The sequence below is a fragment of the Fringilla coelebs genome, assembly GCF_963513975.1.
Source record: "Fringilla coelebs genome assembly, chromosome: 5".
NCBI classification, from domain to species: Eukaryota; Metazoa; Chordata; class Aves; order Passeriformes; family Fringillidae; genus Fringilla; species Fringilla coelebs.
This window is the reverse complement of record NC_140033.1, coordinates 44,350,980-44,374,896: the sequence shown is the minus strand read 5'-3', so window position 1 is coordinate 44,374,896 and position 23,917 is coordinate 44,350,980. Positions and strand designations below refer to the sequence as shown.

Here is a 23,917-nt window from a genome sequence, read left to right as displayed (position 1 = left end):
ATATGGACAGAACTAGTTGTAGGAATGGCACAAGACTCATGAATGAATAAAAACAATGTCTCAAGTGAGAAAATATTTCTTTCCTAATTAAAATTTTTAAAATGGAAATTTTATGCCAATGAAATTAATTCAGCATTGCACAATTGTACATGTACATAATTCTGACATAAATCCTTGTATTTCAAACACTACATATGCAAAAGCCCTTAAAAATCTAAGGTGGTGGCAGTTTAATTTTGTGTCTGTCAAAATCATACATTATTAGTGCAGTCTGAGTAACTTTCTTCTAAATACACAGAGTTAAAACAGAAAATAAAAGGTCACCTACAACCCCTCTCCCAGAACTGCTCTGACACAGTAAGGATCACTTTCTGGGATTTCAACAATGGTCTGGGTGAAACTGAAGGAAAGAGCATCTCACACATGAGGCGAGCCTGAGAGAGCTGGGACTGGTGAGCCTGGAGAAACCTCAGGGTGGCTCTCGAGGAGAGAAATGGGCACTGTTCAGTGGTGCCCTGTAACAGGACCAGAGGCAATTGGCACAAACTGAAACACATGAGGTTCCTTTTGAACATCAAGAAATTTTTTTGGTGTGAGAGTGACTGAGTATTGGCATTGGTTGCCCAGAGATTGTGAGATCTCTATCCCAGGACCATGGTCCCGGGCCACTGATTCTACATGACCCTACTTGAGCAAGATAGACCAGATGACCTCCAGAGGTTCCTTTCAATCTCAAACATTTTGTGGTTCTGCGAGCACAGCTTGAATATCTACCCAAAGGTGTAAAAAAAAAAAAAAAAAAAAAAAAAAAAAAAAAAAAAAAAGCTTGCACAAACTCATTAAAATATAGGACAAATTACACAGCTGAAAACAGAAATTGAAAGCTGAAAATGTGGTATTTGGATCACCTTCATCCCAGTGTTCTGAAAGAATGGGCACAGGAGATAAAAGACGCAGCAGAAAGGATTTTTAATAAATCTATAAACTCAACAGCAGAAAAAATCCAAGCATAGTGCCTATATTTAAAAGGAGAAAAAGCAATCAAGAATATGTCAGGTCTGTGAATTTGATCAAAAGTCAGCATGCTACTGAGAATAATTATTCTTTCTTGCAAAATTCAAAGACAAAGAAGAAAACAAATGATCATCAAAGAAGATATCACATTGGTTCACCAGAGGTAGATTGTACCAAACCTGACATCTTTCTTCGATAAGACAGCTAATTTTTAGATAAAGGAAATGCAGAAAGTTTATGTCAACTTTTTACACTATGCTGTGTGGTTATGGACTTTTGATACCGTGCCATATCAGTTAGATAAAAAAGATGTGAAATGAACCAAGTATGTTGATGGCAGAGATAACAGTGGTCTACACTGAATGGAAAGCCATTGGATCAGAAGGTTACTAATGCAGTTCATAAAGAATGAGTCTTTGGTCAAAGTTTTTGCATTTTTAAAAGCTTTGATATTTGCCATAATTAAACTTATATCAAAAGCCTTGCTAATGACATTTCCTGATAAGACCAAGGAGCATCATATATGCAGAAAAGGACTGAAACATAATAGAAAAAGAATGGGAAGACCTTAAGTGGGTATTGAAAATGGCATGCAATTTAACAACAGATAACAGCAAGACCTTACACAGAGGGACTAATAAAAGCAAGCTCTCAAATGATGTGGAAGCTGTTGATAAAATCAAGGACACATATGAGCAGTTATCCTATCATATTATATCTGAGTCAAACTCTAGTCCCAGCAACCAGCACCAGGACAAGAGGGCAGAGCCTCAAGCTGCACCAGGAGAGGTTCAGGTTGGACATCAGGAGAAATTCCTTAACAGAAAGAGTACTTAAGCACTACTGCTCAGGTAGGTGGTGGAGTCACTATCCCTGGAGGTGTTCAAGAAACAACTGGCCCATGGTCCTAGTTGATAAGGTGGCAATCAGTCAAAGGCTGGACTTGATCTCAGAGGTCTTTTCCAACCTAAATGTTTCTGTGATTCTGCAAATTCTAGAGACAGTTAAGAACTATATAAGATAATGGAAAATATTAGCTGATGTGCAAGTAGGTATGAAGTGGCCATGAATAAATTTCCAGTCAGAAATTAGGTGGCAGTTATAAATCATCAAAGTCCTGACACAGTCCCTCCACTGGCATAATGATGCCGAAATTTAGCTAGTTTGAACAAGAAGCTTCTTTAATTTATACATTAAAACAAACAAACAAACAAACAAACAAAAAAAAAAACCAAGAAGAAGATCATATTGTCCACACAATAAAAAACCTAACACAATTCAGTCTCTCACAAATACACAAAATTTGCAGAGGATTCCAAGATTACATTGTAACTGCAGCATGCTGGTCTTCCAGGTTTTGTATAAAAACTCATCTTAAGCAACTTAACATCAATTTGTTATCTCATGATCTCCCTTAATAAATTCAGACAGACACTAATAAAGCACACCATTTATTGTTCCTCCATTGTTTAGTACAATCTGCTCTACACTGCCACAATTTTTAATTTGTCATGCTGCTGGGTAGTCAAGCCCAGGCCCAACATATGAGGGGCACCTCTGTGCCTCTGGAGTTCTGCTCCTCCCCTGTGTTTGTAGTATTTTAATTAGAAGAGCAACTGATTGTAACAAATGCAAGAACTGAAGTACTGGGACTATTGAGTCAGTGAATAAAAATTGCTGGCTGCTGCAGGAATTAATTTATAGATTGACAGAATATAGCAGCATTTAGTGGACAGAGTAAAGTAACTGCCCATCATTCACTATTGTTCAATCTTGATGATCTGCAGCGGCATTTGAACTTGATGGAAAACACTGCTCTCCCAAAGCAGGAATGCAGTGTTTGTGCTTCTTTGCCTTCAAAGATAAATTAATGTAAAAGATACTTGGATAGTGAGAAAAATGATTGGACCTTGGAAGCTCAGAATTATTTACCAGCAGGCCATCATCTGTTTGATGCTGCAAAATTTTTAATGTGGACACCTTATTGATGTCTTCAGGGCCAGCTGGACAGTGCTGTGACCCAAAAAACATGCAGAAAATAACCTGGAACACATGAAGTATATCCCATTTGCTTCCATCCTTTTGGGTGTGAGGCACATGAAAGACACTTCTTTACTGATTACACATTTTTTAGCACACCACCATCCCTTATCCATCGGTATCTTGCTGAAGGGATCTCCAAATGCACAGAGAAAGGAGCTGTTCACAGTAACTGAGGTCTAAATACTAAATGCCATCTTGCAACAGTGATTGCTGAAGAACATGGGAAGTGACCTACTGAGGTGCAGAAAAACTGTAGCTGCTTATCAGAAATGGCAAATAATTAAGGGGGAGAGTGTGGGGTCCAAGAAAACAAAAATTAAAAATACAAATATGTTGTAACATTAACTACCCCAATACTTTGTGGCTCCTTGCCAATTCCCATCTCTGGCTCATGTGTGTCAAGTATGCTCATAACTCTCTGTGGAGCCTTCATTTTAGAATAGCATGAACCCTGCTGAGTATCCTGAAGGTAATTTTGGTGTGTATTTCACAGTCCCCATTTTTATGAGTTGGCAGCCCACCCAGTTTTGTAGTCCAGCCTATCAGCCAACCCAAACAGCCTGTATTTGTCCTACTGTTGCTTTTCTGATTTTATTATGATGGACCACAATATATGACAGATCTGTTACTGTGTCATTCAGTGTACCTGTAAGTGTATAGGGATACACACATACACGCACACACACACATGCTTGATACAGTAAATGTATCCAAGAGCCCTTATTAGTGATGGAAATCCTTTCCCAAAACACAAAGATAATAATGAAAAGTACATGCAAGGAGATCTTTTACTCTCTATGCAGCAGAAATTTTTCAATCAAAATGGTAGTTGCTGCATGAACTGAAGAACTATGAAACTGTAAAACAAGTACCACTTTTACTGAAGATAGAAATGCAGAGGGCAGGCATTATACTTGTGAAATAAATTCTCGCCCCAGATTTATAGTATGAAAGGAAGCAATTTAATGTATCAACAACATAAATAATAAATCTTATTGTTAGGTTGGTTGTGGATGAACACAAAACTTTGTGGTATGGACCAAAGACTAAAGACATACTGCTTACACAGCTGAGAAAAATTAATTGCTTATGTAAGGAGTGATTTGCATCCTGGTTGAAGGAGAAGCCTTATTGCTATTATAATAATTACTAATTTTAAAGACAGCATTTCTCTATAACCACTTTGTGTACCTGCAGCACCAGATGCGCCCTCCATTAGGATACAATTACACTTACCCGCTGCAAACAGACTGGATTTTGTTACCGCAACAGCTGATATATTTAGCCACTGTTATTTCAATAAGGCCAAGATGATATTGTAGCTCTAACAAGACGTGATATAACTAGACACGGTTTATGCAAATCCAGTAATAACAAACACAACAGAGATAAAGCGGTTTCAGTGCTCGCTGCACAGTTGCGTGCGTGCAGAAAGACACCTTTTACGCGAGTGACCGACTCAGAAGCAGAATTTTTTAGCTGTTTACTCCCTCTGCGCTGACCCCGCGGTTCGGCCCGGCTAACCGGGCTCCGCTCCGCAGCCCGAGCGGTGCCCACGGGCGGCTCTCGGGGAACCCCCGCCGCCACGGGCCTCGCCACACCTCCCACCGCGGCCGCCCGACAGCGGGGCCGGGCAGCGCGGCACCGCCGCACAAAGGATCGCCCGGCCCCGCTGAGCCGTCACGCCCTCGGCCTGCGCGGAGGGCGCGGCGCTGGCCCCGGGCTGCTCCGGTGCGCGGGACACGCCGAGCACCGCCCCGACCCGCCGCTCTCGCCGGTCCCGCCCGACGCTGCCCGCCCGCGGCGGGCGCTGCCCTGGGCCGGGCCCCGCGCCCGCCTCGCGCCCCGAGACCCCCGGGCTGCCCGGTGCACGCCGTCCCCGGGGGCCGCGGCGCAACGCGGGGCGAAGACACCCGAGCCCAACCCGCGCCGGGTCGCCCGCGCCCACCTCAAACACCACTTCTTCGTCGAACTCCGGTGTCATCCTTGCCCGCCATGCCACCCCCTCCTCGCGGGCACGCTGGGAAACCGAGTCCGCCGTGCCGCCGACCGCCTAGCTCCGCCCCGCCCGCTGGGCGCTGCCTGGCGTCGGGGAGAACTTCAACTCCCAGAAAGCATTGCGAGCGCCCGCTTTCGGGCGCCCTGTGGGCGGGGCTGATAGGGCGGGGGCGGGGCGGGGGCAGCGGGGGCGGGGCGGGGCGGGGCGAATGCCCGTCATGGCCAGTAGGGGGCGCCGGCGGGCGGCGTCTGAGGGCTCTCCGTGTACCGCCGCCGCGGGGTGGGATGCGGCGGTGGCGGGCGGGGGGAGCTGCTCCTGCTCCGGCTCTCCTCCGGCTGGGTGGCGGCGCGGGGGAACAATGGGCTCCTTCTCCTCGGCCCTCAGAGGGGCCGTGGCGTAAGGGACGAGGGGAAGCGCGGCTCCGCGCCTGGGGAGCACCATGAGCTCCGCCGGTGAGTGTTCGGGGAAACTTTGCGGAGCGGTTTCCTCCCAGCCGGCGGCCGCGGCTGCTCCGCCGCCGGACAGCGTCGCCTCGCTCGCCCCGCGGCGGCGGGGATGAGGGGCTCTTGCTGCCAGACGGGAGCCGGAGCCGCCGGCGCGCTCCCTGTCCCGGCTGCGCCCTCGGCTCGCTCCCGGGGCAGCGTGGGGAGGCGGGCGGGGAGCGGTCGGAGCGGTGAGGGGCGCACCCGGCTCGGGGAACAGCCCTCCCCGGGGCACAGCACTTCCCGGGGTCCGCTACGGGCACGTCCTGCCCGGTGCTGGGGCTGCGCGGGCTAAGCCGGGCTCTCCGCTCGCCGCCTCGCGTGTCCCGAGCGGGTCCCTGCGCCCGGGATGAGCTCACGGCGGGGGAAACCTGCTGGGGGCCGGGCTCTGGCAGGAGAACCAGCACCGGGGCTGGGACTGTCGCTCCGTCTGACTCCGCGGAGCTGCGGGAGTTTATCAGCTGCGGCTTTGCTTCGGGGATGTACCTGCCTTGGCCAGGATCTCGCGCGCAGGATTCCCACGGGGGTGCTGGAAAGCGTTCGCTTCTGGCCTTTCCAGCTGCGGGTTGGAACTGACCTACTTCACTGCTTTCCTTACCTTTCCTCCCCCGTTTCTTGACCGCTGACAATTTAATGACTAAAAGAGCTCCAAGGCAAATTCTTGGTTGAGTACAAGAGCACCCCGCGTTTAAGGGAATTGCTCCTATTTATATTTGCTTGCACGGTAGTTAGCTAACTTAGCGCTTTTGTTCAGACATCTGTTAGATTAGTAGATTCCTTTCTTATCTGCCTAAAGACGAGAATAGGACTCGTTTCTGCATTGAAAACATGTCGTGTAAATTATGATGTATTGGATGGAAACACAGCTAATTGTAGGGTTAAACGGGAAGCAGCAAAGTGCTTCCTGTAAGGATTGGGGTGGTGGGTGTTCTAAAGAAAAAGCAATACACAGTTATTAAGCAAAAATATCTACCCAATTCTCAGTGTTTGCCTCTCAAGTATGTCAACTTGTTATTGACTCCGGCGTTAATTAAGTTATCTGAGCTCTCATAGCTAATCAGAATTTACTGGAAAATGAAAAGTGATTTAATGCATCTTTCTGCTTCATTTAAAACATTTCCATTTTTAATATGTTTGACAGAACTGATTTTGTTTAGATTTTGAAAAGCATGTAATAAAGCAGGTTATCTCTGCTTAACCAGCTGCATTGTATGTTCCCGTTTTTAGTAGTGCTGCTGATTGTGCAGTTCACAGTGATCTTTTGAGAGTTAAACAGCTGTGCACATAAGCGTTAGGGGTGCTCAAGAGCTGGGCTGTTAAAATTTGATACGGCACTAAGTTTCAGAAAGGTGGGTAGATTTTCAGTACTAAACAGTGATTTCAGGACTTTTAGATCTTAGATGGTGTGACTAAATCAGTTTTAAGTCTACATTGTGGTGATGTTTATGGGGAAGGTGAGGACAAAGAGGTTCTGGTGAACAAAGTAAGCAAAAAAGAAAAAGGGATACTGGGGAATATCAGAAGAGAAAGTGGGACAGTTTCATGGCAAATCTAAATTTCAGCAAGTTTTTTAAGAGAGAGGCATAAGGAGTACTGGGCCAGAAAGAGGGAGGATGAGGGGTATTCAAGAGGGAATGAAGAGTATTTTGTGTGATGCATTATGTGAAGATAAAATACATGGGGAACAGGTGAAACAAGATTAGAGATTCATGATCCTGCTGACAGCATCATGACAGCCTTTGACATTTCAGTTAAAGTATGAAAAGGCTGAAGAATGCCAAAAGGCACTTCTGAAGGTTTAATATCCCTTTCTTGTTACTGCTGCAGAACTTAGTGCCTGTAATATACAGGCATTCTTTATAAAGCTATTGCTCATATAAAAACTTAACAAGTCCTGTATTTGAATTTCAGTCTTGTGATCTGTGATCTGTAGAATCCGTTTCCTACACTGAAATTATTTAATTGTGAATTCAGTTCTTACTCTGGTTTGTGCTCTGTAAGCCAGTTTTCTGACAACTGGTTGGTAATACAGTTTCTGTAAAAATGTTACTATTTGTGAAGGCTTCAAGTGGAACTTGAAATGCTAGAAATCTTTTCTTCAGTTTGACTTGAGGGATCCAAGTGCCTCTCTTGGGTCTTCTTTTAATGTACCTTTAGGACAAAGCAGCATGGTACATCATCATCTGTATTGCTTAAATTTTTTTTTAAAGTAGCATTTGCAGGTATTTGCTTGATATGCAGGGCTTTCTCTAAGAGAGGTACTCTGCTATTTGAGGGAACTGTGGTATGGGGAGAAACCCCAAACACAGCTTCTCCCCAAAGGCAGACGTTCCAAAAGGTCTGAGATTGATAACCCAGCCTTACCCTTGCTCCAGCTTACCTTCTGCCTTTCTAAATACTGCAGTGCATATTCAGTGTCTTGCTGTGTCTCTTTTCTATTTCTTCTACAGAAGTGTTCCAGTTACATCTCAGTCCAGAACTAACATAACTCCATGATGGAGTTCTGCCACAGCTGTTGCTTACATGTTTTAAAATGTATATGTACGTCTGGAATTATTGCAGCTAAGGAACGATAGCACTTTTTAAAAATACTTCTATATAATTTGAAGATTATCTTATTGTAGTGATCAACCCATATGTTGGTTTCAGTCTTCACTTACAGCTGTACTCCTGCCATTGCTTTCTCATGCACTGCACAAGATATATTTACATATGATGCCAATGAATGTCCATTTACTCATTTCGGCCTGAAAGTATTATGCTGGCTTCAAGTATGTGCTTTGCCTTTAAAAGGAAAAAACAAAAGCTCAGAGTTATGAGTTTGACATTTATTATTTCTTGCTGAAGAAACAGTCCTTATATGTGAATCTATAGAGCTTATTTAATGTGGGCAGAATGTATAGCTTAGGCTTGAAATTGGATTTGACAACAATGAGAAAAATGTATTTTAATGTCAGAAATATAGTTCAAATGGAAAAAACATAGCAGGAGCAGAATAAACAAAATCAACATGACTTTTCCAATCAGACTTCATTGCTTTCAAGGATTGAAAAAAAATGAGGCCTGCAGCGTTTAATGTCCCTTTAACCCTCGAATGTGTCAAGTCTCATTAGAGTTACTCAGCTCTGTCTCTGCATGTGATCTTAAAAGGTTGTTTATTCATCTCTTGTCCTTGCTCTGAAGTTATCCCTAAACTTTCCTGTTTTATTTCAGTAAGTCAGTGAACAACCTAAGATTTTGAAATGGATGTTTTCCTTTTGCAGTTTAATTAGGATGTTTTCTAAAACTAGTGGCTTGAAACCACAGTTTTCCCTTGTACTTGAAAAACTACATGTGTTTTCTTCCGGGATGTTATGACTCATTCTTTTTGAGCATTGTGACACCTGAGAAAATCAGTCTCTCCATAATGAGAAAATAAATAAACATTTGCAGGAAGTAAATTAATGATCTCACAATACTTTTTTGAGGTATTTACCTAATGAAACTTTCTTTTTGTAACTGAAAACAAAGTAATGAACCTGAAAAGCCTTGTAATGTGCCTTTAAAATTTAGGCTGCTGTGGAACAGGATTTTTAGAATACTTTATGTGTTTGTTTCTGCATTGTATTGAGCACCAGTGCAATAATCTCTCAGCATATCCCAAACATAGCAGTACTTCTCTTTCTCTCTATGTGTTCTTTAAAAGCCAGACTGGCTTTCTTGTTTCAAGACTGTGAGTTGTAGGGTTTTGTGCCCAAAATAGTCTCAGGAACAGCAAACTGGTTGTTGGAGCAAGCTCTTCCTTCATGTGAGAAAAAACAGCCCATTGATCTCTTGGTAGATACCTTCTGGGCATCACATTATTTTCATATATAGCCTACAGATGTGATTTGCTGTATCTGAGAATACAGTGTGCATATGCAAACAAGGTGCCACAAGAAAGCCAATGCATGTATTGGCTCTAGGCCAGCTGCTGCGTGGTAGCTGTTAGAAGCTCTTTTCCTAGTGTGTGTGAAATAGATTTGTCAAGCAGTATGTGACATGAAATATCTGTAACCTTATAGGTTACAGAAAAGGGATAAACTGCCATATGTATTGTGTGGTAAGATAAGAGTATTTATATGACCAGCTTCTATAAAGTAGCTGATTTGTTAAATTCACACCTTTGCTTACCCCATAGTAATTTGATTGTGTATGCTTTTCTTAAGCTTAGACTGAGCTGCTGTCAAAATCTGATGCCACACTGATTTTTTGGTTTACTTTCTTCCTACTGTTTTGTGGTTCAGAAGGGACAATGCTTTAGGGTAGCTTGCAGGATCCTGCCCAGGTGACTTGAGATAGTCCCATTGGGCATCCTGAGTACCACAAGGAGAATCTCTGTTCATGTGAAGCATTGTAAGGAAAGGAATATCAAGTTATATCAGCTAGATAGTGCCTGGAACCATTTGTCCCCTTTTCATGGATAGATGCAAGTCAACATGACTTGTTCCTGTTCTTTTGTTGTTCCTAAATATGGAAGTTGTTAACATGATCTCAAAGGTATTGGCATTAAAATTACCTGGGAAAAACACTCCTTTGACAACAGTAGGGTTTATTGCAGATGGGGTAGTTCTATTTGATTTTTTTGCCTCAGTTCACCTTCACATATCATTGTTTCTCCTTGTTCCTATGTAGGGCAGGGAAAAGAACAAGAGGTAGAAATTTGAGAAGGATTTAAAGCTGTGTAATAATAATGCTTAAGATTGCAATATCTTATTGGCTTTTCTGTTCATTCTCATGATAGTGCATAGGAGAAGATACACAAGTGTTTTTAAGTGAGGTCCTCAGCTGTCAAAGTCTATCATCTGAAGAACAGAAATGGGCAGCACTTTAGGGCCAAAAAATTGAGAGTAGAAGTTGTTTCAGGATGTTCTTATCCTCCTCTGAAACAAGTCAAAGGAAGAACAGGAGCACTTACCAGTCAGGCAACAACAAGTGTTGATCACAGAGGAGATCAGCAGGATGAGAATGGGTGTTGCTTTTTCCTCAGCATGCTGAAGGATGTAATTCACCAGAGAGATAAATGTCTGTTTCTGTGCTGTGACCTGAAGTCAGACAAAGAGCACGTGCATTGATCTGCAGAGATGCTGCTCATGGCAATTTGTTGTTAGAAAACAAACACCCTTTTAAATCTACTTTTTCCAAGGGGGTTAGGTGATGGTATTTTTAAGCACTTTTTTTTCTTCAGCACTGAGCATGGTATTGGCTGTTCCTGTGTGAGCAGCAGATTTCCTGTTGGTGATGGCAGCATTGCTAGTCACTTTATTTATGGATTTCTTCCTTTGCATAGTCAAACAGGTTGGAGGATATCTCTTTAACGGTTTCTCTGGCTCCTAAACATTTCATCTGTTTATGCAAATCAAATATTATATTTCTACTCAGATTTGCATTTATTACTGGAATCTCTGGATGCAGGGATTCTCTTTGAGAAATGGGTTAAGGTTGGAGGTAGGAGTGGGGAAAATCATAGTGATTCTCTAATTTCCTGAGTATGACAGGCTAGACAATCCAATGTCCTGTCCAAAGTTCCCTCTGAAAATTCTACACATGTCAGAAAGTGAGTTTAGGTTGCCTGTAAGTGCTTGTGGCTCCCCCACAACACTAGGTGAGATATTTCTGTAGTTAATTATCCTTTAGGTTTCATAAGAATTTTAGAGCTTTGTTTCTAGTTTGAACATGTCAAACCTCAGTAGTCAGCTATGGAATCTCATCAGGGGTTAGGTGGGGGTTTTTTTTGGTTTTGGGGGTTTTTTTTGTGATTCAAGAGCCATCTGTTACCCAAAACCTTTCACATGTGCATAAGTATATATTCTGTTACCACCTTAGGTTTTAAATTCTTGGTTAAATTAACCTGTATGGACTTCCTTGGGATTTGAAGCATAATTTTTAGATCTTGGATGCTTATGTAATTATTTCTGAGATTGCATTTCAGTCTGGTAGGTGCTATGTACATAAATATTTTCAACTCCCTTCATCTTTTATACTTAGCTGATTATCTACTGCTTAGCTTCAGACCTGCTCTCGTATGGAGCTCTCATAAAATAACCATCTACAATGATTCCCAAATTCTCTTCAATTTTTGCTCTCCTAAGCATAACCAACCATCTCTGTCTTTAGGTGAATAGCTAGTTCCATATGGCACCAGGAAAAAGCGCACTGTCCAAACAACTAACTATCCCATGCATTTGCTCTTTAACATTTCTGTGATTTTATTTATTGTTTTTCACCTTGCTTATGCTTGCCGTTTAATAAAAAGTCATTCTCATATGACTTCCAGTCATTCCTTACACCTTTATATATAACAGTTGCCTCCTACTTAGATTTTTTTTCTATTCTGGACGGGAAATTGTCCCTTTTAGAGCACTGCTATGTAGAACTGTGTTTTTCATCCAACAATGAATTGAATTAGTTTATAAGTAACTGAACTTTAATTCTCAACTTCTAATGTCAATCTACTATACTTCCACTCTTGTCAGCTGCTGTAATTTTTTTATAAGTAGCTCACTGCTTGTATTCTTCAGAAACGTAACGATATTTTGTTGAGGAAAACTACTGGTATGCATTCCTTCTAGGAGCCTTTCCTCTCACATCACATTTATGTTTGAAAGGGCTCTTCATCGCATTCCTTTCTGATGGTTGACTGCAGATCTGTATTGATACCGAGACTGTAATGTGCCTGTTAGTACATTGACCCATATCTACTCTAGATGTAATGTGCAATCAGTTTAAAGCAGACAGTGGTGTCTTTATTATCCCACACAATTTGCTGGTCTCTTCTGTCTGCCTGAATACTTTTTAACATTGAAGTAATTTGAAAAATTCTAGTAGGCTTCAGAAATCACATTGAATTGCACTTATTATCAGAAGTTAATTTTTCTGCTCTGTTCATTATCCAGGTTTCCTCCACTGGCTTACAGACTGTTCTATTTGCTTTCCTTTTCTTTACATTTTTCATGGTTTAGTTTTAATACAACCATGGGGGTTTTTGATTGTTTATATTCAGGCAATGGTGTCATGTCATTCTGAGTGTGCTCCCTAATAAATACTAGTTAAAACCCCTGCAGATTAATCTGGTTTGGTAGTATCCAAAATGTAAGGCACTCCCACTATAGAGAGAAAAACTTGCAAGGTTTATGAACTTCAGTTAGTGTGTGAGAAAAATAATCCACAGGATATTGCTTACCTAGCCAGTGTTTAATCTCCTGTATCTTTGTCAGTCTGTTTCTCTCACTTGGGCATCAGGAAGGGTTCCAAAGCAGCCTGTCTTTCTCCTGTTTCCAGGGAGCTTTAATAACTTAGTAAGTATTACTGAACATGGCCCAGGTCTACTACTGTGTTGTGTTCTGTGACAAACTGGGCATCCCTTCTTTGTTTTTCTACCATGGAACACAGGCTCCTTTATTGCCATCACTTCATATTCCAATTGAATAAGCAGTTGACTTGTCTGAAAGGGAGTGCACAGCTCTCTTCTGCTGTTCAGGATCAGTAGTTACCCACTTAAAGAGTTAGTTTTATTTTTTCCTAGCAAATTGTTGATTCATTTCTCTGTGGGTTTGAAACCTGCCTTTAGATGGGATGCATAAGATGGGATAGCCTTAGAAGTAAGTCGCAGTTGGGTTGCTGTTGTCAGTGGCTATAGGGAGCTGTACCTTTGGAGAGAAATTCTGGATTCCCTCTTGTAAAATTTCTTAAAAATAGTCTGAGACCTCAGAGAGTGCCATCAGAGTTTTATCTCTTCCCTAATATAGTGGCAGCAAGGGCAGCCATTCTAGCTGTAGGCAGAGGCAGTCTGGGTACCATTTAGTGATTCGTGTCTTAAAAAACATGGTTTTACTGTTTCTGGCTCTCTGCTTAGAGTAGTGGCTTGCTGCTTAGGAAATAGTTGCAACTGAGAGCATCTGTCTTTTTTTTTTTTTTTAATTTTACCCGTCTAGATTTCCTTCAAACAAACAAATCCCCACAAAACAAACGTAAACTTTGAAACTTCATTCTAATCTAAGCTAGAGATTAGGATACAGTGCATATCTGTAGTAATAATGGTGGTAAAACACAACCAAACACCAAACCCACATTTCAAAGGGAACAATAAATCAGTGGCCTACCCTATCTATTTGCATGTGAAACATTAACCAGTGTTTTTTCTTGAGGGTGTTATTTAACATGTATATGAATTACTGAAAGTATACTAAAATATTGATCAAAATAAGGGCATAAATACAGAGGTAATACATAAACACCATGAGAAACTTGTTTACTTTATAAGTTTGCACATATCAAAAAACACTCAAAGCTCTTAGAAATCTGAAAAATATTCCAGCATATGGAAATGAATTGGTGATAAATAATCTCCTGAAATATTCAAATGTTTCAGACATACTTTAAAAAAAAAAAAAAAACACAACACAAGCAAACAAAAAGCCCCAAAACCACTCAAACAACAGGATAAAAACTCCACAATCTCAAAGTTCCTCATGAGCTCCTTTTCCTGAGTGCTGTACACTCTCCCCAGGTATGTCATCTTGTTGTGCCAAGTGGATCATAATTCATAATAGTGGTGACTGTTTCTATGTCAGACAAGTTGAGAAGAGTAATTTTGTACAAGGCACAGAAATAGTGTTTTACAATAGAAAGGTGCTGCCTTGCTACAAATTACTGCATTAACTTCATACCACAGACTAGCTGAACTGTTGGTAGTGATGTGCCAGTTTTGCAACTGGTTCAGTAATTCATCTCAGTATTGTCTGAAGAGGAAAGGAAGGGAACAAGGAATTTTAGGTTACACATTTCTCAAGGTGGTGGAGGAAGGGACTGAACTACCCTGGTCACTGATCTGGTGGTTCCATTGTCTTTGTGGTTTATTATATATGTGGCACTTAACATACTTGCAACATTTTAAAATGGTATTACAGTTAAAACTGCAGAACCAGATGAATCTGCTCTGCTTTTCTTGGCATCAGACTTTAGCACGTGAGGGAGTACATGTACTAATATTATATTAAACTGTTTGTTTTTGAAAAGACTTTGAAAACTTCCCTACCACTCCTTGATGTGCCTATTAAAACAAAGAAAGGCAACTGGTAAAGAAGTGGTGTTAGAGAAGGAAGGCATGCTTTTAAGAGAAAAATGTATCCATACACACATTGAATTCTTGTGGACCACAAGTGTTAGAAAACTGTTAATACTACTGCATTGCAGGTGAAGTTGTTCTGTGGGCAGTGGTGACTAAAGTCTTTGTTTTCCATCCTTCCTAGAAATTAAGAAGCCACCAGTGGCCCCTAAACCCAAATTTGTCCTAGGACACAAGGCAGCGCCTCCACCTGTGGCACCGAAGCCTGATCTTGTACTTTCTGGTGGGATACAAGCAGCAAGGAAAACCAAGCCAGCAATTGCACCGAAACCAAAGGTTCTCAAGAGCTCCTCCATCCCCGAAGTTAAACCTCCATCATCTACACGAAAAAGCACAAAAAGCTTTGAGGAGCACAGGGAAGATTCTTCTCAAACTCTAGACCGTTTGAACTATAAAAATGAAACCTCAGAAGGGAGTACTGGAAACACAGCATATATTCTACCTGTGTCACCTTGCAAATTTGAATGCTTTCATAAACTTGGAAATGGAGAGAACGCCTGTAAAACTCAGATCATTCTTGAGCACTTTGACACCTTAGAAAACATCAAGCTTGGTGAAAGAAATGCACTGTCTCTGGGGGATAGTCACAATGAAAAATTGGCAAGTAGAAGTCAGGTGGTTTTGAAAGCCAGCATTTTGGAAGAGAAACTTAAGGATGTCCTTACTCATGGTGTGTTTCCTAGCAGCAGTCCCGTGAGGCACAGGTATGCAGACAAATTTGACAAAGGGAATGGCAGCAGTTCCAAGAATGATGTTAAAATAGAGTTTATGGAACTTGTACAATCTTCGTCATCTTCCGAGGTAGTTAAAGGGAAGCAACAAAGTGCTGATGGTAAAGTTATTGCTGATGAGTTTCAGATGTCTGAAATTTGTCCTAGTTTGGTTGAAAATAATCACAGTTGTTCTTCCTCACTGGACAAGGAAACTCTAGAGAATGAAAATTTAAGTAGCAATAGGATGTTTTCAGGTGAAGTAGGGATGAAAGCAGATGCTGATAAAGCCTCCCCTGAAATATCTTCAGTCCTGAGCTCCAAAGTGCTTCCTGTCCCTAAGCCAAGAAAGCCACGTGCTGCATGTCTAGTCCGTCAGGATGGCATAGACAGCACAGGAGAAGGAACAAAGGAATCACCTAATGCAGAAAAAGATTCTCATGGTGTTGTGGACCAAAGCTTAAAAAAGCCAGCAAGAATTAATGTCCTTGGTCAAAGTGTTTGTTATAATAATAATAATGCAGAAGTGTTTCATCCTGAAAAATGTGAGGTAACTCAAAGCAATGCAGAAAAAATGTCTCAGGTAAAGGAGCCTGCTGTGAAAGAGTCAGCTTCACAAAATCTTTTGCCTCAATTTTCACACAGAAGCCCTGATTTGGGGAGACATGTTGAATCTTCTTTAAATACAGACCATAACTTCATGGATGAGATAACAGATGACACCAGTATGCCAGATGCTGTGGACAAAATGACTGGCTTTGTCAGGTGTGATACCCTGTCCATGAGTTTGCCAAAGCAGGTCAAATTGGCAAGCAGTCAGCACTCACCTGCTGCCAACAGCCTCCGTGTTTCGCCACAAAACTTGGAAAATAAAGAACTTAAAATAAAGGATGAGACTTCCCCAAAAGTTATTCCTAAGAAACCACAGAGACATGGCCTTCCAGCTGCTGGCCTGCTGAAAAAAGCTGCGTCAGCAGAGCTTGTGGACAAAAGTTCTTACACCTCCAGTGAAGACAAATCGAACAGCCTTCTAGAGGGGTCTCACTTTGTACATCCACGAGCCAAAGAGCAGGATGCACTTTCGTCTTGTGACATACCCAAACGTTCTTCTGAAAAACCTGTCTGGAAGTTACCTCATCCTATTCTTCCCTTTTCAGGAAATTCTGAATCATTAAAAACTGCCACCAGTTTCAGCCACTTGGCTGTTGTGACGAAGCCTAGGGCCAAGTCTCTCTCTGCTGTGGACATGGACAGGACAGACAAGCCCTGCAAAGACCATCACAAAAAAAATAGTTTGAAAAAGCTTCTGAACATGAAGCTGTCGGTTTGCTTAAAGAAAAGTGACTTCCAAAAATTTCTGTCTAAAGGCAGCCAGTCAGTGGAGAGTGCTATTGCCAACCTTTCCAATGGGAATGGGTATGGAAATAACAGCAGTAACATAGGGTCTGTAGGCAGTGAAAGGAAAGCTAAATCTGCCAAGGCGCATTCTGTAGAAATAAGTAGTCCGGCATTACAGAAGAAGAGGCAGAGAAACAGAAGTCAGCCTGAGATGCGAAATAACCAAAGGCTGGAGTCTTTAGAAAGACATGGACTTTTGGGAGAGAATTTGGCCCAAATGCCTTTGAATTCTGTAACCAGCACTTGTGATCCAGAGTACGAGAATGTGCGTCACTATGAGGAAATACCCGAGTATGAGAACTTGCCTTTTGCTATGGGTGCTAGGAGAAATCTCTGCTCAGAATGGCAGAACTCCAGCAGCATGGAAGACCAGAGCGCTGACTTCTATGAAGTTGAGGAGCCTTGTGAAGCTACCAGCAGGCATTGGAGACTTGACAGGTAAAGGGAAAAGGGAGGTTGAACCACTGCATTGTAATGCTGTTGGTTGTTAATATGTTAATATGTTTAAATGATAACTTGAGAGGCTGTACCTCTTCCATTAAATGTCAGCAGGACAGTTGTTCCTGTATATCTTTCTGTAGGCTTTTGTTGTTTTGAAAACTCCTTGCACTTGGCAGTGAGTCAAAAGGAAAAGTAAACTAGTTATTCCTCATATATTCCTCAAAATTTGGGAAACTTTTTCACGTTTAATTAAAGCAAATCAGATACAATCATGTATTTGTATTCAAGAATACTTCAATGGGGAGGAATGAACCTTACCAGTCTCACAACGAACTGGAATAATTATCCAAAGAGTGCATAGTTGCTAGGTTTGTAGGGGGAATGAATATATTTTTAGAACTGTTGATAGAGCTAAAAGGGAAGAGCAGACAAGCTTTTGGTTATGCAAATTCTTCATCAGGTCTGGAAGGCTTTTTTGGGTATAACAGAAGCTACTGCCTCTCTCTAAATACAGTGAGTCTTCTGAATCTGTCTGTGCTCCCGGCAAAGGTCGTAGTGATGCACAATTTCTGTGTGACTCATAGAATGTTTGCGTGATGGGGTTTGGTAACTCTGCAGGTTGCTGCTGTGTTTCTTGAGCTCAGGAGGTAGTGGAGACAGATCGTGTCAGCAGATTTAAAAAGGGATTGGACAGGTTCATAGATATGGGGAAATGGCCTCCATTTGCCCCCAGGAGGTTTAGATTTGATATTAGGAAAAACTTATCCACTGGGGGGTCAGGCATTGGAATAGGCTACCAAGGGAAGTGGTGAAATCACTGTCCCTGGAAGTGTTCAAGAAACGTCTGTTTGTGGCACTTGGGGACATGGTTTATTGATGAACTTGGCAGTGCTGGTTTAACAGTTGGACTGAATGATCTTTGAGGTGTTTTCCAGCCTTAATGATTCTGTGATTCTACGTCCAAAGCAGCTGCTAAATGGAATAGGCAGGAATAGATCTTTTAATATTTGTCTTGCTGTGATGGATGCTGGGAAGAGAAATAGGCCACAGGGAGTGGCCAGACTCATGTGCTCTCCTTAAACAGCATCACTTAGTGTGTTTGTCAGTGTGGTAACATGTAAAGCATTGCTTTGTCTCTTCATGGGATCATGCAGTTTCTTAACTTCAGCTGATCAGTTTATCTTACAGATCCTAAAGATTTATCTCAAACCAACAATAAGGATTTGAATCAAATATGCAGCCTGTATATTTCAAAGTCCCCGGCAAACTTCACACTATTGAGAACATATGAATAACAGCCAGAATAAATGAATTAGCTTCTAGATAGTGACACTTAACTTGCTTTTCCACTGAGAGTTAGCTAAGCTTTGTTTCATTTTTGGATGTGTGTATAGTAAATACATGCTCCAAAAAATCTGTGTTCTCTTATATAGGAAGAGACAAATATTTTAAGGGGCATCCTATGTTAATTGGTTTATAGCTAATATTATCAACATGGGTCTGTTTGTTGGGGAGGGTGAAACCTTATAATGGAAAATAGGATTTCTAGTTATGGGCTAGGTGCTGGTACATTTATTCAAGTGGTTGTTGAGTATATTTATACTTTACAGCAGAGTGTTTCTTAGTTTTGTCTTTGGTATACTTTAAACTCCTGACAGAATGTATCCTTTTTGCCTAAGTCTTTGAGCATCTTTCAGGTGCTCTCTTGGTATTTCCTCAGTTTGGTGTACCTAAGAAGGGTGAGACCAAACTTGCATAAGGATGCATTTCATGTGTTTATGTGACTCACTTTGGTTTGTCTTGTTTTATTCTGAATACAGGTGAATATCTGTCAGCTTTAGGAAGAGGATAGTTTTGCTGTATGAACCATGGTAGATGTGAGATTGCAGTTGCTCCTGAAGTGAAATTCTGTAGTTTTCTTATTTGGCTAAATGTGTGAGATTTATTGTTATTCCCTCTCCACACAAACCTCCCCCAGTACCAATGGTGATATAAGGGTTTAAGTGGTCTCTCTGACACACCTACACCTGAAGCTGCTCCCTAAATTAGATGTCCTTGGGTGGGTTTGTGTTGTTTTTCTTTAAAAAGCACCCATAGAAAACAAGAACTAGAGCCATTCATGTGTTTATTTTAAATCAAATGAAATAGTCGGAAACTGCCTTAGGAAACAAGTAATGCTTGTAGTTCAACAGATTTCAGAGAATAAAGAAATCCCTAGGGCAAAAAAAGGGGACATAACAGTACAGTAGTCTCCCGACCTGGATCAGTGCTGCTGGGACAGCAGGGATGAATATTCATTTTGGCTCTGCTTTGGGAGGCGTAAGGGTCCTCGCCCAGACACGCCAGGCAGGCAGCTTCTCCAGTTTTCCCATCCAGTATTATCTCAATTCCTTTGAAGCTTCCTTATCAATGTTGTCTTACCCTTTCTGCATATTTCTGTAAGAGCTTTTTATCATTTCCTGGACCGGGCTGTATTATAAAACCAGTTAGAGAAACAGTGCTGCTGTTGTTACTGAAATAATTGCCTCTCGCGTTTTCCCCAGCCTGTCAGAACACGCACTCAGCTCTTTTTCATAGATTGTGGCACACAAATTCCTGTAATGCACTGCTAATGGGGATCTCAAAACAAATTATCCTATGATTAAAACCAATGTACAAATGAGATTGTTCTTCTGAGAAATTCAGACCAGTAGCCCACACTTCTAGTCATAATAGCACTTTCAGTATATTAAGTCTGAAGCCAGTCTTGCCATTACCAGAAGAGTTCAATGGTGTCTTCAGCTCATGCTACATTTCTTTCTGGAGAAAGAAATAAAATTTTGATAAGGTACTGAATGCTTTGGTGGTTAGAGAGGAATTTCCTCACAGTCCCATCTGGTGAAACCAGTAGGCTTTAATGGAGAAGGGTAATAGCTTTTGACGCTTTTATTTGAACTTCATATGTTGCATTTAATTCAGCTCTGTATTGTTTGCTTCAGCCTTCCCACAGGGAATTACATGCAAGTGGCAGGCCTGGGTAATTAATGGTAGGTAGCAGTTGTCAGGATTTAATTTCTGAGATATTTGATGTCAGCCACCTTTCTACTGAAAAGAGAAGGCTTGGCTTTGAAAGGAAGAGAGTTAGGGTCCTGATCTGGTGTATGAACCACTGAGGTGGAACAGGTGCTGCTGCTGAGAGTCAGAATGGATTAGGCTTTTGTTAAGTAGTTCGGGGGAATATTCTCAATAAAGTAAACAATGTCAATAGCTTGGGAGCAGATAGTCTATGTTTTGTTCCCACTATACAAAAAAGAAGCCTTTCAAAATGGTGTTTAAGGATTGTTTATTTTGGTCTAGCCTACCTGTTTAACTGCCAATTTAAAATGGATAATTTGGATGAATGTGCTTTTATGAGTGCTCTCTAAGCAGTGTGAGTGAAGACTAGATGCTGTGAGATAGAAAATGTGCTGTGAAGTGTAAAAGAAGTTTTAAGTATCATTATCCAGTCAGATGACAGGAAATGCAGCTCTCTGGGATTGCTGGGTTTTGTGGGGTTTTTTTGGTGTGTTTTTTTGGGGTTTTTTTTTTTTTTTTTTTTTTGTATGTTTGGGTTTTTTGTTTGTTTGGGGTTTTGTTCGTGGTCTTCCTTTTGGTATTACATTTTCCTATGCAAGGCAGTTGTATTTTAGGTTGAGTGAGTCTGCTCCTTCAGCCTTCTGGGAATAGCATACTGTATTTACTGGCTACTTTTGACTGCGTTCCTTGAAGATGTTGCAAATCTACATGACTGCTATTTTATTTATGGCTGTGTCGTCGTGTTTCCAGCTAGGATTTTTTTTCAGAAAGGCCTGGAGAGGAGGAAGTACCATGTGACAACGATCCTTTATGATTTCAATGTTGGTTTAACCAAATATTACTTTGTATTTTACCCACACCTGCTGATTTAGAATAATCCGTTGGTTTTCTAGAAATGAGCACGTTAATGCAAAATATAAGTTTAGTTTCTTGTACTAAATTCTGCTTTGGGGACTGAGTCCCCAGAGGTCAGTTAAGTGTCCATGAAAGCCTTTGTGGAATATTGAATTTTGTAGTGAAATCTCTGTGGTTAAGTGCTTTGCTTTGATACGTATTCCTCTTTGATGTTGTGGTGGGGGTTTTTTGTGTGTTTTTTAGGGTTTTTTTGCAATTGCAAAATTCCCATTCAGGAACACTAAATTAATAAAAGACTGCAAGATCTAAATAGCATTTAGAATATTGCAAGTTCAAACCCTTATGCTGAGATTTGGATGCACAAAATACATTTTAGGAATTGGATGTGTTATACCCATGTCTTCTTTTTATCGATTTTTTTTGGAAATATATAACTTCCTGATAAGTAGAGGCCAAGTATGTAAAGATATCTTTTTTAAATATTTCATCTGTTTCTCAAAGATTATTTTCTGCATCATCTCCTTCTGCATCAGCTCGGCAGTTTTGCCTTGTCTTCCAACCTCCCCCATGTGTCTAGCTGGCTTCTGCCATCCTTGGTTGTACATAAAATTCTTTCCCTGCAATTGCCCATCATGTTTTAATGAAATAGCTTTGATAATAGGTTATTTAGGTTTCCTTTCAGACTTCATTATCCTTGGGCATGTGTTATCACTGGCTTTCTTTTTGTGTTGCGCTTCCTTGAGCCTGCCTTTCTTTTCCCCTCCCTCCTTTTCTCAGGCCTCTGCCAGCTCTGGAGGCTTGTCAGTGAGGAGTGAGTCAGAGGGCTCAGATCTGCACTCCCAGACCTGAAGAGCTGCCTGCAGAGCCTCTCCTCCCCCACCCTGAGGTGGGAACGGACAAAGCAACCCTTGCCTGTCACATAAAAGGAATAAGCTGTTTTGCTGACTTGTCACTTTTTGCCCTTACAGACCACGAAGAAACAAACTCTGTAATTGGTAGGCATGTCTAATCAGAGTCACATCAGGGAGGCATGGAAATGTTGGTGAGAAGTGGTAGTAGTACAGTTGCTTGGGAATATTGATGCTTCACATAAGGACTTAGGGGAGAATGCAAGTTCTGGGATCCTTGAGTCTGGAATTCCTCTATTTTGAAGTGTCAAGTTAATTATTCTGTACCACAAGGGTAGCATGTCAAGCTACATGGAAGGCTCGCGGTTATATTTTTTTTACTCAGGAGAGCATATGGACTGTTTTGGGTGTTCTTTTCTTTCTTTCCAAGAAACTTTATGTGAGTCAGTGTCTTCATGGTCTGCTTTTCCAGTAAGAGAAGTTTTTCTTAGCATTGGAGCGTCGTTCAGTTATAGAGCTTTACAGTGTAGTCTGCTATACAACCTGAATTTAAATGCATATACTGTAAGAAGAAAATAGGCACTCTGGAAAAATACTCAAATCTTCAAAAGCAAACTAGTAGAACTATGCTGATACTTTCTCCCCTTGTCTCCCCCTCTTTTTAAGATTTTTTAAATATCAGAATAAATAGAAACTTTATTAGAATCTTGACACATTCTCATGCAAATATGTTTTTGAGATGTGCTGATTTAATCTGTTTTGACAGTGGGAGAGATTCTGAGGTCTGATTGTCTCCATCTTCAATGAGGGAGAAAAAGAAGTTGGAGAACTACATTTTTCCAATACTGTTATTCTGGTGTACAATCCAGCCAGGAAAAGATTTAAAATGTCTTATGACATTGAAATAATTGTGAAGATCCCCAAGATGGTAGTGAAAAAGAATTTTTGTCTTTGATATTTGTGTAATCCCTCTTTTCAAGGGCTCCCTCTTGATTTTGGTAAAAGAAAGTGATGGTGGAGAAGGCTGGCACGGCCCGGGAAACTTCTGACAGAGTCGGAGGTGCAATAGCAAAAGTCTTGTAAGTTATCAGGTGGTATTAAAAGTGCTACATAAAAACAGGTGTGGTTTCAATTCTCGATGTTATCTTTTTATTTTAGGAGAGGCAGTAAGATGGTGTCAGTGATGATGAGGCAGGCAGTGCTGTGAGCACTGCCCAGCTGCTGGGTGAATCCTCGTCTGCTTTCCAAAAGATTTGGTGGCTGCTTTGGTCAGTCTTGTGCCGTCTAGAAAACTACATCATATCAACCTTGATGCACTTGCAATCCATATTAAAAATGGCATTAAAAGAGCCATTTTGAGGGTAAACTGTGCTATCCTTTGTTTCCCACTGAAGAAGTGCTCATCACAGATAGCAGAAATGTCCAGACTTGTGTTGCCATTGCTCCCCCAGTACAATACAAGGATGTCCTTGTCCTTCCGGTGACGTTGCCCTCAGTGTGCTGGCTCTTGGCTTCAGCTGGAGGGTGGCTCGGTATGCCATGGGGGAGCCGAAGGACGCAGAAAGCTGCTGCATCCCTTAGGCTTCTTCCTAACCCCCTGGTCATGGCTAACAGGAACTCAAGTGTCACGCACTTTCGGAAATTAATCTGCAGTGCTTTATCTTTTCCTTTCCTCTTTTATTCCATGTTTGTGTTTTTCCTAATTTTGGCATTCTTCATATGTATTTCCTTTTCTTGAAGGCGGAGGAAGCTAAGTTAACGCTGCATATTTGTCACCGATGGTGGCCTTTCTCCCCCGCCTCCGCTGTGTGCGCTCTGTCTCCTTTTGCCAACCGTGATATAAATTAGCAAAATGTAGCTCTAGAGAATACATCAGAGTGGAGATGCAGAGTGGAGAGTCAAATGTGATATGAGAATTGATGAAAGAC

At 41.5% G+C, this 23,917-nt stretch overlaps 2 protein-coding genes across 7 annotated transcripts in view; one reads left to right on the top strand and one right to left on the bottom strand.

Moving 5' to 3' along the window:
- Window positions 1–5,065, bottom strand: part of VEZT (vezatin, adherens junctions transmembrane protein) — a 76,353-nt gene extending 71,288 nt beyond the window's left edge. For all 4 annotated transcript variants that reach the window (XM_084205327.1, XM_084205325.1, XM_084205326.1 and 1 more), the window contains exon 1: window positions 5,006–5,065. In XM_084205327.1, the coding sequence (XP_084061453.1) occupies window positions 5,006–5,041 (36 nt within the window). In that variant the 5' untranslated portion in view covers window positions 5,042–5,065. The remainder of the gene's footprint in view (window positions 1–5,005) is intronic.
- A 272-nt stretch (window positions 5,066–5,337) lies between these two features.
- Window positions 5,338–23,917, top strand: part of FGD6 (FYVE, RhoGEF and PH domain containing 6) — a 73,182-nt gene continuing 54,602 nt past the window's right edge. For all 3 annotated transcript variants that reach the window (XM_084206510.1, XM_084206509.1, XM_084206511.1), the window contains exons 1-2: window positions 5,338–5,508; window positions 14,808–17,229. In XM_084206510.1, the coding sequence (XP_084062636.1) occupies window positions 5,496–5,508; window positions 14,808–17,229 (2,435 nt within the window). In that variant the 5' untranslated portion in view covers window positions 5,338–5,495. The remainder of the gene's footprint in view (window positions 5,509–14,807; window positions 17,230–23,917) is intronic.